Here is a 14602-nt window from a genome sequence, read left to right on the forward strand (position 1 = left end):
AATGTTACAGGGCTAGAAACATTCTTGCAGCTATTTCACTGTTGCAATGCTTGGGGCTTCTTGTGGCACCCAGGAAGCCCATTGTTCAGAGTTACTGTTAAGCAGGCTTACAAGTAGCAGCCCTGGTGAAACATTGTAGTTGTTTTGTGCAGCTCAGAATTCCTGTATGCTGGGAGCTACGTACCTGAGATCAGTAAGACTCTGGACAGAGCCTCTTCAGGCAGGGCATCACCAGAGCAACTGGGCATCCTGTGTCCTTGGACAGAAACGTTCCCAGGCAGCAGGCGCACCACAGCTATGAAGCAATCGGGGACTCCTGGTCACAGTCACCACACTCCACAGGGGCAGGAGGAATGGAAGGCAGAAAATATTGAAAATCTCGTGTCCTACCCAAAGGAGGGCTTTAGCCTGTGTTGGAGAATATTCTGAAGGGACATCTAGAAAGATGATAGTTCAGCTAAAACCATGCTCCACATGTGTCCTTGGCTTAGGCAGTGCCCAGGGCTCTGGTTTTGTCTGATTGTGGCCTGGGCCCCTGCACAGAGAGGAAGAGAGAACTTGAAAAAGGGAAACAAACCCAGTTTATCTTTTAAAAAAACATTTTTTTAAAATAAACTATACAGTTTTAAGCTGTCGTTCACTTCTTGTTAAAGTTCTGGGAGCTTTTGGGTGGCCTGTGTCTGCTGTGAATGCATCATGCCAGTTTTCAACTGGTGGCACTGGACAGGTCCCAGGTAGGGGACAGGACTTGCTTGTTCATCAGTGCCGCAAGGACAGATCTTTGAGTGACTGACCCCTGTGGTCCAAGCTCTTTGTTTTGTGAGATGGGGTATAACCCTGAATTCCTGGGCTGATGCAATCCTCCCACCTCAGCCTCCGCAGTAGCTGGGACCACAGGTGTGCACCACTGTGCCCAGAATGCCCAGGCTCTTTTGCTTAGTGCTGTGGACCAAACCTGGACTTAGACACCTGTCCTTCAGTCAAGTATTCTACCTTGGGACAGGCAGGATGGAAAGTCCCTCAGGTGGCTGGGTGGCCTGTGTCCTGTGGCAGAAGTGGGGTCTTTCACAGGCACTCAGGTACCTCCCTGGTGTGGGGGAGCCAAGGAAGCTAACACTGGGTCCGTACAACATGGCATAGGACCCAGGGCTCCTTCACTGGCTGCTGCAGGCAGGCTCTGTGGCAGGGGATCATTACCTGTTTAAATGACAGATTCTCAGGTTGTTACCTGTTGGCCAGGTGTTCATATAAGCACCTGGGTGTGGGAGAAAATGAAAGATTGGTGCCTTGCTGTTATATCAGCAGAAACCACTCCAGGCACTTCACACATGGAGAATGTAATGCAGGGGATTTGTTACAAAGGTGACAGAAAGGCTCGGACCAACATGCAGGAGCTACAGGAAGCCACCACCAGCATGGGCCGGATGAGCAGAAGGAAGAGGGCACTGCCCAGCCCCACTTGCCAAGCCACTGAGACTGGGCCTTGGAACCTGCAGCCTCCCTCTGCTGGCAAGAGGTCTTGGGCTGGAGACAGGTTTCTTCCTTCCGACTCCTGTCAGTGCTCCCAGGACCAGACCTAACAGGAAGCTGGTGGCCAGGGATCTGTGAAGTGCAGCTGCGGTTAGCAGTGTTTCGGGGCATGGCCGAGAACTGAGGGATGGAGGAGCCTAACCTGGAAGGGATGGGGAACCAGACTGGAAACAGGCCTCCAGTCTCCTCTGCCCTCCTCCTCGTGTGGTGGTTATTCTCCATCCAGAAACATTTGGCCTCAGCTGGGACCCTTGTTTTCTGTTCCCTTGTTCCATTGTAGCCTCATTTGTGAGGTTCTCCATGGAAAGGGTGGCTGGCCTCGGTCCTGTGCAGAGAGGATCAAATCCAGGGCAGGCTTGGCCTGTGGTGCACCCAGAGCTGCTCCAGGAGCAGAGGTCCCAGTGTGGCCTCTGAGGAGCAACTGGAGCTGTGCCTTGGAAGCAGCAGATGGACGCTATTCCAGGTGAGGCGCAGGCCTCCCTCTATGCAGAGCCTTCTCCCAGCCTCCACCTGCTGCCTCCCCGCAAGGGGTGGGGGGTTGGAACCCTGACAGTTTTTTCCCTTTCCCCAAACATCTTTTCTGTGGTCATTGTCCTAAGTGCCTTGGGGCTGTCTGATTAAAGGCCTAACAGAGGGTTTCTAGGACAGGAACTTACAGAGAGGGCGAATGTGGAATCTGCAGTTCCCGGCTGCTTCCTGCCAGCTCTGCTGGGAGACCCTTCATCTCAGGGAGAGCCTTGCTGGCCAAAGGTCAGGCCTGTACTTGAGGAAAGGGCCTCCCCTGCTCCCACCCAGGGCCTGTGTGGCACCTGGAGACAGTCCCACCTGCCCAACATGCTCCATGCCAGGGGTTGGGATGTGTCCCTGTTCACGCAGCCATGTAGGAGGGGGGCGGTCAGAGCCTTGCTGAAAGGGGTCAGGGCAGGTCCGCCTGAAACGTCCCCTGGTCTGCGAGGGAGAGTGGCCAGGGGAGGGAGGCCTGACGTGTTGTGGCAGGGTGAGGGGCAGCTGTGCAGGCTGGGTCTGTGGATGTCTCCTGTGGTGGAACAGGCAGGTAGGATGCCCCCTTCCACAGGACAGGTGACTCCAGAGTGGGCCCCAAGCATGGCGGCTGGAAGAGTGAGCCTGGCCTGGCCCCTGAGCCCCCAGTGGCCTCTGAGCTTACTGACAGGAATGCTGAGCGGGGCGGGCTCTGCCTTCCTCAGCCTTCATGCCGAGTCCTTGGAGACCAGGCGCCACCAGGCCCTGGAGCAGCTCCCAGTGGCCACCATGCCTGAGGCGCTGAATGAGAGCCAAGCACCTGTGGGACTGCCCTGCAGTGCGCTGTGATTGCTTCCCAAGCAGGATTCACCGGGCTGCCAGCCACGGGGGACAGGAAGGAACACAAACCACACGTCTGCATCTCACACACACACACACACACACGCATGCGCACACTCGCACACTACAGACACAACCACACCCCACACAGCCAGGCCCACCAGATTATCCAGGATGATGTCGATGTCCGTCCCAAGACCTGTTCCATAGTCACGTCTGCAAAGTGTCTTTTGCCAATGTGAGGCTCCAGGAATCAGGACCTTGGTACTGGGGGTCATTGTTCAGGTGGCCTCAAGACACTGGCAGTTTGGGAAGGGATTGAGAGCCCCAGAGGAGGAGAGCTGAGGAACTGGGGCACTGGAGGCCAGGACAGAGGCCCCTTTTCCCCACCGCAGACCCCAAGACCCTGCAAGGCTCTGTGAGTCCCCAGCCCCCTTGTCCTTAGCACTCGCAGCGGCCTCTGTGAGCCACCAGGTGGGTGGGGCCAGAGAGTCAGCATCCTTGATGGCCCCTTTCTCCAGGAAGGTAGGGGCATACTAGGAAGGCGCCCTCCAGGGTTCTCTCCCCACTCCAGGATCCGCCACTGACAAATGTTCCAGCCATCTGGCTCTCCCCTGTTCTTTCCCTTCACTGGGAGGTGGTAAAGATCACGTGACTGCTTTTGCCTGAAGGCTCTGGGCTAGGTGCCCAGTGACATTTGCTGGCTTTTGGTAAAGGGATCCATGCCTGGCTCCAGGCTGCCTGTTAGCTGAATTGACTTTGCTGAGTTCAGGTAGACACTAGAGAATCGCGAGTGTTCTTGGGGAGTGAGCCGTGTTCACCCAGGGTCCTGAGCCTGGATCGCCTGGCACAGCGAGCCTGCTGATCCTCAGGTGTCCTCTGGACCCAGGGCCCAGAGCCCAGGCTCCCCAAGAATCCCTGTTAACAACTGGCCATCACCTCTCAGGACCGCCAGGTGCCATCCTGACCACCGGTTGGAATCTGGAGTGTCTTAGGGGAATGTTAAGCTCAGGGCCGTCCCTCCAGTAAGTGCCCATCATCAAGGCTGCAGAGAGGGCCTGGCACACTTGGGACTTGGGCTCCATCCCCTTGGGGATAACAGAAGTTTAACCCGGATGGGGTTCAGTTCTGACCTGTCTCTCCAAACCCTAGCCTGCCAAGGACAAAAGAAGGTGACATCTGAGCTAGTGGCACACACTCCACACAACACAGTGCTGTGCCAATGTGATAGGGCTGCTGAAGCAGCTCATGAGTTCTTAGGTATAAAGACAATTTCTGGAAGGGAAAAAAACATGAAGAAGTTGACATTTCTGCTCCACCCTGGCCCCTGGGCGGCTCAGAGTGGGCCTGAGTGAAGCAGGATGGAGTGACAGGCCTCCAGGGAAGAGTGGACAGGAGAGCCGACTAGGTGACCTCAGGGTACACCCCTGGCCACACTGCCCTTCCCACAGGAGCAGAGTCTGGAAGAGGAGGGGACAGAAACCCCTGCCCAGGAAAGGAAGAGACCCTGCCCCAGGGAGGGGCCCAGTGGTGGGCAAGTAGGCCACAGAGTCTTTAAGAGGCTGGGGGAGTGAGTGTCGGGGCTACCCTGGCAATGGGCCCTGGCAGGGATGGGCCATGATGTTCAGTAGCCTGCACTGGGTCCTCGGGGGACAGCTCCCACTGGGGTACAGCTGTCACCCTGTTACCTGCAGGAGGGCCATTTGGGCCTGAGCATGGAGACAGGGCAGGCTGCATACAGGGTGACCACTGGGAGGACACAGGTGCCACACAGAACAGCAGTGTGGCACTCGCTGGGCGAGTGGCCTGGGGTAGGTCCCTCACATTTGCCCCTTCTCATGGCCTCAGAGCTCCAGGCCTGTCAGCCTCCCCCAGGGAGGCCATTGCTAGAAGGAGGCTCGTGTGTTGCAGCAGAAGCAACTGCTTGCCTCCAGTCACATCTGCAAGGCACCCTCAGTCCTATGGGGTGGCACGGGCGGGTGGGCACAGGATGACGGTGCTGAGCCCAAATCTGCAGGAAGCTTCAAGATCCTTTCCAGAGCTGGAGTAGAGATTTGCAGGACATGGATAAGCCTGGCCTTTGTCATTGTTGGGGACAGGAGGTCAGGTAGCCATCAAGTCAGATCCCTCCTAGCCAGAGCAGTTTCCCTCGGAAGGTCAGACAATGACTGGTGTCCACTCACTTGATGCCAGGAACATGTCCAGGTTGGTGGTGGCTTGGTCACTGCTGTGCCAGACTGAGACTTCTGCCTGACCCACTTCTCAGGGGCTGCAGGGGAGATGGGGTGGCACCCAGCTTGGCTGACCTTGAACTGGCAGGATTGGATGGTGGGGGATTCAGAGCATGTTGGCCCAAGGCACGAGTGGTGCTTTCAGCAGAGCCCAGCTGGAAGGTGCGAGAAAGATGCACCCAGCACCCAGACGTGCCTGAGCCGGCCCCTGGGGGACAGATTCAGTTTTGCAGCCACCTCCCCTGTCCCCACTGATGGCATGGCGCTGAAGGGATGGTTCTGCAGGCTGGTTTTAACTCTCACTTTCCCTCTCTCTTTAATCTCTGCATTCAGAATGAGGTGGCTAGTTTAAAAAGAATGAATGGAACGTAAGTACTTCTTTAACCTCTTTCGTGTTTCATGAGTCAGCACGTTTTTAAGTAACATTAGGGCGAGCGTCCCCATGATGGCAGGGTATGCACCTGGCGTGTTCCATGCTGGCCCAGGAGTGTGGGTCTTGGGGGAATCTCACAGTTGGAGGTCCCCGCCCATGGGGTTGTAGTGGTGGAGGTGCTCCATCTCGGCTACCCGGATTCTTCATCCCTGGGGTTTGGTCATGAGACCCTTCCAGAAGCTTCTGTTGGGTGGTGCTGATGAATGAGGGAGGAGGCTGGGCTTTTTTTTTTTTTTTTATAGAACTGACTTTAGTGTCTGATATTCAAAGAAAAGTCTCATCACTTGATCACCAGTTTCATCAAGTCAGATGTTAGCTGGGTGCTGGGGGAGGGGCCGAGTAAACTGTGGTATCCTGAAAGACTGGCAGCAGGGGAAATAGTCAACTCTGTACCCACCGCTTCCACACCTATGCACTCAACCAACTGTGGATCAGAAATATCCAGAAAAAAAATTGCTTCTATGCTGAGTAGGTATGGCTTGTCACTGCTGTGGACAATGCACTGTGACAGTTACTCACACAGCATTCATATTGGGTTTTGTGGATGACCTGGAGGTACTTCAGAGCACATGAGAGGGTGAGTGCGAGGAGTACACAAACACCCCCCGATTTCTATGAGGGACTTGGTGGCTGTGGATGGTGGCCTCCTCGGGACCCAATCCCTCGCTGATACTGCGGGACAAGACGGATGTTCCCTATTTGGATGGGCATCTACATACATAGATGTGTCGATATGAATGTAGACATGCATTCATACACTTTTATAAACATAGGTGCCTGGGTTAGAGTTCAGAACACTAATTAGGAAAAACTTTCAATAAAAAAAGAATTCACATCCACACACAAGCCCACAAGGGCCGTGGCCAGATGTGCTTCTGTGTAAAATGCTTTTGGAACAACTTTCAGAATTCCCCTCAGAGCATATGGCTGTCTGTCAAATTAGCACTTATTATTTTAGCAATATCTGTTATAGTGAATTTACAAACCCTAAGACAACACAAAGAAAAAATTTTAATTACCCCCAAACTGTAGCCATCCCCAGAGCCGTTCCTAGGCCTCTTCTGTTCATGTCCATGGACATACAACACGGGCATAGAGATGTCTACGTACGGACATACTCAGACATGCGGGCCCTTGAATATTTTCCCATTTCACTTTAGTACCACATTTTGTTTTGACATGTTCTCATCGAGATTCCTAATGAATGAATGTGAATGAGTGTGGTTTTCACATCATGTGTGCACCCCTCCTCACTGGACATTTCCCAACTCCTCAAACGGGAAGGGGCCTTGGGGACCATGTTCCCATCATGGCCTTGGAGCCCGTTCCTAAGATTGTCCAGTTAGGCATCTGCATTTCTCTGGCATTTGGAAGTGCTCTGACAGTCCTGAAGGGTGGGGGATTGTTGAAGGGATGGGACAAAGTAGGACAGATGCCAAGGTTGATCAAGCAGGAAATTTCATCACAAAAGTAACCTTAGTTAAATTAGGAATCTTTTTTTTTTTTTTTTTAAATACCAGGAATTGAACCTAGGCGCACTTAACCGCTAGGCACATCCCCGGCCCTTTTTATTTTTTGAAACAGCGTCTTGCTAAGTTGCAGAGGCTGGCCTTGAACTTGTAATTCTCCTGCCTCTGCCTCCCAAGGCACTATGATTAGAGGCTTGTGCCACTGTACCTGGCAAAATTGTTTCTTTAAAAACCCAGCATCTCTCTGGCCAGCACCAGAATGGGCACCCCTGTGCCTGCCCACCCACACTACCCCCAAGGCACACATGAGGACACCAGAAATCCTTCATCTCTGCTGTTTTTCCTGCTTAGTGTTTTGAATTTTAGTTACAGGTAGGTGGTTCCTTCTTTCCCTGCTGAGTGTCCTCCATGATACCACAGTTTGCCACTCCAGGTGGACAGGCATCCGGGGAAACTGATTTCTGAAGACTGATCCTTATGAGGTGTTATGGTCAAGTGGGGGCTGCCCTCAGGACCGGCTGTGGCTGCACTGGTCTGGGTGACCTCTCAGCCCCTCTGGGGAGTGGGAAGGTGAGGAGGAAGAGCAGGTGTGTTGGGGAGCGAGGGCCCTGGGTGAGAGACCCCCTTGTCCAGTGTTGGGATACCTGGTCTAACCCAGGCAGCCATGCCATGCAGGGGTCAGCGTGAGCCAGGGCCTGGCCCCAGCCCCACCCCATCCAGAAGTGACTCCCGCACTTCTGTGCAGGGCTGCCTGTGAGTCCTGGCCTTTCCCAGCCACACCAGCCGAGCTGCAGCCTCTGCTCACACCTGCGCAGTTGAGCAAGCTGAGCTGCTGCGCTGGCTCCAGTGGCCCCCCGTGGAAACCACTCCGAGGTGCAGCTGCCCCAGCTTGCTTCCTCTGGGGTGCAGAGAGTGGGCCCTGCCCAGCATGGCTAGCAGTCTTGGCCTCAGACGTTTCTGAGGCTCACAGGCTAGACACATGGGCAAGGTGACTTGCTGAGGGCACTGCTGGCTCTGGTTCTGGGACCAGGGCTTGGACCTTGCTCATGGTTTCCCACACAAAGGCTTCATTGCCCCTACCCTGGCTGACCTGGAATGAATGTGGAGCCTTTCAAGGTTGGCCTGGCCTTGGGCCTCAATCCTCCTGTACTTGGAGCCACACAACTTTCCCACCTGTAGCCTGTTGTCTGGGGAGGTCCTGGAGAGAGGCCAGCCTCCACAGGTGAGGTTGGGCCAAGGCTCCTGTCCCTGCCCCACTCACTTTCTGGGTCTCCCCAACCTGTCTGATGCAGGGACTCCACCTTGGATGGGTGAGACTTCAGAGTTTTAAATAGGTATCCCTAGCCTTCATTTCTTTAATAAGCAATTAAGATAAAAAGACGCAGACGGGGGGAAAGAGTTCTGGGGTCAACATGACTGCTGTCGCCTGGCTCTCCCTTAGTCCAGGGCCTGCTAAGGTGTGGAGCCCAGTGGGTGGAGGGGATGCTGGGGTGACATGCCCAAGCCCAACCAAGACTTGAGTTCTGCAGTCAGAAGTGTCTCCAAGCCCTCCCGGAAGTCCTCGTGTCTCCTTTGGACAAGAGAAGCCTTCAAGGTCCTACGCAGTGCCCTGGTGACAGGCCCCAACCCTCTCTCTGAGCTCCTGGCATGTGGCAGGCCAGGTTCTGGGCCTGTCGGTGTCATAGAGAGCAGTTGTGGCCCTGGGGATGGCAGTAACTTTGGGGTCTTCTCAAAGAGGTGACCACAGGACCAGGGAGGGACAGGATGCCATTCCAGGGTTAAGAACCATCTGCAGAATGGACCAGCCCCAGGCATTGTCTCAAGGCGGCCACTGGGGAGTGTACATGGGTGCCCAGCGCAACCAGGAACGGGGGTCCCAGGCTCTGTGTCCTGGGGACACAGGCTGTGCTGGTCTATTTTGAATAAAGACACCTCAGGTGAAGGAGCAGGAAGCCCCTGGAGCAGGGGAGTCCAGGACACCTGCAGCCCTTTTCTCCTGGTGGTCACCTGGCGGGAGGGAAGCCCAGGGACTGAACTGGCAGCGGTCTCAAATCACCTTCAGCCCAGCTGGGACTAAAGTAGGCCCTGCATTGGGGTAACCTCTGCCCCTGCTGGGGCAGCTCGCATGGGTTCCTAGTGGGGCTGGGAGAGAGGTAGAGATGCTCACGTACCCACAGGTCCCGCAGACATCCGCTTCCTCTGGGAGAAGAATGGGCGTGCCCTGGAGACGTGCGTGCCCGTGCAGACCCACGCGCTGCCCGACGGGAGGGCCCACGCGCTCAGCTGGCTGCGGGATGCCATCCAGGAGAGCACGGAGTACGGCTGCTCCGCCCTCTCCTCAGCCGGGAACCAGACCTCGAAAGTGCGGGTCGCTGTGATGAGACACGGTGAGTGCGGCCAGTGACCGCTGTCCACCTGGTCTCTACAGCACGCTTGGGTGGTGGCTTTTCAGTTTTGCGATTACCTGTTGGCTTTCCACGGAGGTGATGTAGTTGCTTCTCTCTCTCTCTCTCTCTCTCTCTCTCTCTCTCTCTCTCTCTCTCTCTCGCTCACACACACACACACACACACACGCCCACTGCCAGTAGTCTCCCCCTTCCCCACATGGGAATTGTATTTGTTGTTAGGATTGCAGAGCCTGCAAGGCTCATTTCCTGAGCTGTCCCCCCGCCCCGTGGTTGATCACTGTGCTGATTTCCATTTGCTTGAATCACAGATTCCATACCAGATTCTGCCGTTGCCCAAATCCATTCACAAGTGACATCAGTGTCATTAGCCTCCCTAGAACCTTCTGGCCAGCTCCTGTCCAACTGCTTGCATGCTGCGCCCAGGTGCTTTGTGCTGGGACTGCCTTTGCCTGCGGCTGGAAGCTCCCTTCTCTCCTGTTGGGACAGGTGCCAGGTCTCCCAGGTGTCTGCTTACTCCACTGTTTGTGAAAAGGCAGGTGGAAGTGTTCCGAGGACCTTTGAACCCTTTGTCTTGACACCCTCCAGAGTCTGCCAGGCATTAACCCTGACCTGCAGGTCACTACCCTGCAGCTTCCGAGATGCTGCTCCACACCTTCAGGGGACTGTGTTTCTCTGGGAGCCTGTTTTGCTTCCCTGGGGTTTGTGATCTCCTGTTTTCTTCTTTCACTTCTTTTCTCCAGCACCGAAATCTCATGCTGGCCTGGTCTTTTCATGCTGTTACTCAGCCTGTTAAATGTGGAAACCCCTGACCTTCAATGCTGTGTCATTTTAATGAATACCTGTCACTATTCTTAATCTTCTGTTCTTTCGGGAACTTCCAAGAGGTGACCCAACTTGGGCTCCCCCTCTGCTGTTCCAACTTTTTCTTGTCGTCTCTACTTTTCCCCTCTACTTCCTGTTTCCAAACCTTCATGAGTCTTCATTTCTAGGGTCACATTTTGGTTTCTCAGAGCCTTCTTCTGTTCTTTGTGCTGCATGGTTTCACAGACACAGCATCTTCTCTTTGCTGAGAACAGATGAATTGACCGGATTTTGGTGGCTGTGGCTTTGCAAAGTTTCCTTCTCTCCCCAAGTTACTTTTTTGTTTGTGCATTCAAGTTGTCGTTTGATCCTTGATTGTATTGATCCCCACATCTTAGCCTGTTGCTCTCCCACAAGGTGTGGTCTCTGGCTCCTGTGGCGAGGGACTTGGGCCCTGTCCAGGTGACTCCCAGGCATACTGAGGGAGCCGCCTGAGTCCAGCTCTTCTCCATCACATGTTCTACCCCGCAGGCTCCTGCTAGAATAGTCTGACCTGGAGCTTGGGACTCAGCATTTCTAAGCAACTACAGCCCACACAGGGCCAGTAGCAGGGCCCAAAGGGTCAAGGTTGGGGGCTCTAGACTGCCCCACTCAAGTGGCCACTTCCACACCTGCTCCTGTGGCATGGAAGTGACCTCTGCACCTGCTGGCTTTGTACTCATTCCAGTGGTCCTTTGTCCTGGCTGGGCTTCGGGGTGCTGCAGTTGACGTCTGAAGCCACATGCACCTCAGTACCCTGCTGCTCCCCACCCCAGGGGACTGGTGATGCCGAGTGCATTGCTCTGAGGCAGTCCCTACTTCCCTGTGCCTGGCCGTGAGCCCCACCTTCTCAGGTCTGCTGTGCCATTTTGCATATATCCTCTCTCTCTCTCTCTCACACACACACACACACACACACACACACACACACACACGTCCCCTATCGTCCTTTCAGTGGAGATTTGGGAAGAAAGTTGTCAGGCTCCCTCCTGCAGCACTTCGGTCCCCTACCTTTCCGTGGAATGCCCATGCCATCCTGCTCCGCAGGCTGCTGCCAGGACGAAACAGAGTCAGCAGGAAAAGGACTCATCAGTTGTGAGAATGGAGTCAGGAGTCAGGTGGGTGACAAATGCAGTCAGCAGATGGCTACGTAGTCACCACCAGGAGCTGCCAGGAGGTTGAAGCCCGTCCTTTTCAGTGCACCTAGTTCTCTTATGAGATGGATGCAGGTGACGAAACCAAAGCCTAGAAAGGCCAAGTGACGTGTCCAAGGTTAGCCAGCAGCCAGCAAAGAGCAGGACTTGACTTTGAACACAGGCGACTTCACACCCAGTTACTGTAAGCGCCCAAGAGGCAGGTGAGAACACCATCACCCCACAGGATGTGTTTACAGAATAAGAGGAAACATGGGGAGGGCGTTCCCCCACCCTGCTTACCCCAGGTTTCGCTAAATCAGGAGTCCTCGCAGGGCCCCTTTTGAGTTAGATTGCCGAGGGGGCACTTACTTCTACCTGCTGTGTCCTTCTGTGGAGGCCTGCGCCACAGACTGTGTGGTACCTGGCACTGTGACTGACCACTGGGCACTGCTGGGTTCTGTTCTGCTTCTCACCTGAAGGACTCGTGTTTTTAGAACCTGCCTTTGAAGTCAGTGTCAAGCCAGTAGTTCAGGAAATGACGTCGTTCTTTCTTGCATGACTGTCAGGTTTATCACCAAGGCTGTCCTGCTCGCGACTTGTTTTCAGGATCCAGGATAAAGCCCACACACTTGGGAGGCCACAGAGAGCAAGCGGCAAGGGACATAATGTCTCCAAAGCCCATAGCCATGCTGGCTACCTGAAATGCTGTCAGATTGGGTGAAAACTGATGTTTTAGCCATTGGAGGGAACTAAAGGAAGCTGCAGGTCTCACTGTTTGAGTCTCGTGACCTGTGCAACCTGGCATGGCTGTGGCAAGTCAGCCCTCTGCCATGCAGGGACAGGAAGTGGCATGCGAGATGCTGACAGGGTCACTGTGGCCTTGGAGAGCAGTTGCTACCAAAGTTGTGGCCTAGAGGAAGAGGAGGGTGGACACCCTGACTATGGTCAGCACTCTAAAAGCTAGGCCCAACTCAGGCAACACGGCTGGCCCCCAGCAGACATTGGGAGCCCTGCTCACCCAGCAAGGGGCCTCCTGGGGGGTTGGGCCATGAGTACAGGTCAGAGCTGGGCTCACCCTGGCCACCTAGCCTGGGACACAGCTTTGGTGCACAGTGAGCATCAACAGTGCTACGAAGGCTGGCAGAGCTGACATAGACCTGGTTGTCTTCCAGAGGCAGCCCAGCAGGAGAGGTGGAGCAAGGAGCTGGCAGCCTGGAGGGCTGTGGTCGGGGAGCATGACCGGCTAATGCAGGGCTGGAGGAAAGCTTGGGTATGTACTTGGCCACAGGAAGGATCCTTCAGGGGCCCCCATTCTGTCAATGGGCCCTTCCTGCTGCCTCTGGTATTTTTTGAATACTGCAACCCTGGGGCAATACTGGTGGGTACTGTCACTGAGGCTGCAGGGGACCTACAGACCTAAAGGTGACCAAGTCAGGCAGGATCAGGGAGGCAGGCACAGTCCAGTGGCTGCCCATGGACACGTCAAAGCACTGCAGAGCTAACTCTGAAGAGCGCAGGAGACCTACACAGGTTGAGCTGCCTCCTTGTGCTGGGTGCTTCTGGGGCGAGGTATGTCCCACACCTCGTCTTGGCAGGGTCAGTCCTCAGAACCAGAGCTGCAGCAACCATGGGACAGTGGCATCCCTGGCAAGACTCCCCCATGTAGGCAGGAGCTGTCTGGCCCCTGCTTCTAGTCACTGTGTTTTATTAGCTGCCACCAGAAGGCAAAGCCAGAGGCTATTGGATGTGCTGCCACACAGGTCCCCACTAGCATAGGCCAAGGGTCTTGAAGGGTTGTGGATTAAACGGCGGCTGAAAGCTCCTCCAGTTGTTGCCAATAGAACTGATGGCATTTACAGCCGGTCCTTCATACTGGAGGAGAGGCAGCGCCCCCTACCCCTAGCCCTTGGGAACACCTGGGTGAGCAGTCCAGGCTGCAGAGTGCCTGTTTGAAGCAGCAGGACCAGGAATTAGGCAAATGGGCGGTCTCTTTGGATTTCTGACATCTATGGGAAAAATCACTCCTTGGACCCCAAAGGGGAATCTCACCACTGTCAGGCCTTCACCACTACCTCTGTGACAGTTTGGGAGAAAGCAGGCCACACTGCACTCTGCAGGAATTCAGAGACCACCTTGTTCTTGCAGGAAAGCTGTAGCGAAGATAACTTCTAGGCATGAGGAATGTTCCGGACAAGACCCTGAGCAGATCCTGCTGCCACCAGCCACGGTTGCCCCTGAAGAAGGCCCCAGCACCCTGACCAGCTATGCACACAGCCTTCAGGACACCACTTGACTGGTCCCTCCAGACGCTGGGTAGTGGAGAAGCACTGAACCCCAAGTGGGCCTTGGACTGTAACCAGGAACTTATTTTAATTAGGTGCTTAGGACCTGTCAGAAACAGGTGACCAGGATGGTTAGAAACTATAAACCAAGGCAGCTGTCGCAAAAGAACAAGTGTCAGGGCTCCTCCTCCCCCTAGTGGCCACCCCTACAGGATCCCTAGGACTTGGTTATACCCACCCCGCAACCTGAGAGCTGGCAGGCTCGTGCCCAGTCCCCACCACTGGTTTTACAGATTTAGTCAAGTCAGCGGCTGTGCCCACCCAAACACCTAGCCATTTAACTTCAAGGTCCACTCCCTGGATGGGAGGGTGAGATTCTAAGGAAAAGTCCTTTGCCTAAGACGTGAGAGATGAGGAGTGCCGGGCCAGGGCGGAGATGTCCCACCTGTGCTGCTCTTCACTCCCCTCGGAACATGGGCTCTGTTTTCTAACGTGTCGTGGTTCCTGCCTGTGTTTACCCATAAGTGCTCCGCTTCTCAATGGGACACCAGGCTTGAGGTAGAAAGCCAAACTGGTCAATTATGCAAATCTCCTGGTGCCATATTAAATTTTCCTGACAAAGGTCTGAGTCCTGAGTGCTTTGTTATGCCTGCTTCCAGGTCTCTAATTATTACAGCTGTGTTCTGAAGCCTGTCGCTGAGTGTGAACTTGTGTAGGCCTGGCCCTGAAGTTGCTTAGCCTTTAATCTCAGAGACATGTCAATTCTCGTCGGCAGATGATTTTCATAGCTGTTATAAACCAAAACCTCTGTTAAAAATAAAGTGTTCCTCTTGAGACCTTGGCTGCACCACAGTTGGCTCTGTGTCCCTCCTCTCTGGAGCCAAGGAGTCTGGGACCAGCCATCGCATAGGATCAGCGTGCATGTTCCAGACAGCAACTTCACGATCCAGCAC

At 54.7% G+C, this 14602-nt stretch overlaps 1 protein-coding gene across 2 annotated transcripts in view; it reads left to right on the top strand.

Moving 5' to 3' along the window:
- Positions 1 to 14271, top strand: part of SEMA4D (semaphorin 4D) — a 114313-nt gene extending 100042 nt beyond the window's left edge. For both annotated transcript variants that reach the window (XM_081263300.1, XM_081263299.1), the window contains 3 exons: positions 9161 to 9370; positions 12540 to 12637; positions 13513 to 14271. In XM_081263300.1, coding sequence (XP_081119426.1) covers positions 9161 to 9370; positions 12540 to 12637; positions 13513 to 13539 — 335 coding nt within the window. In that variant the 3' untranslated portion in view covers positions 13540 to 14271. The remainder of the gene's footprint in view (positions 1 to 9160; positions 9371 to 12539; positions 12638 to 13512) is intronic.
- Positions 14272 to 14602: the final 331 nt, after the last annotated feature.

This window comes from Spermophilus citellus (genome assembly GCF_964194105.1).
Source record: "Spermophilus citellus genome assembly, chromosome: 12".
In the NCBI taxonomy this organism is placed as follows: Eukaryota; Metazoa; Chordata; class Mammalia; order Rodentia; family Sciuridae; genus Spermophilus; species Spermophilus citellus.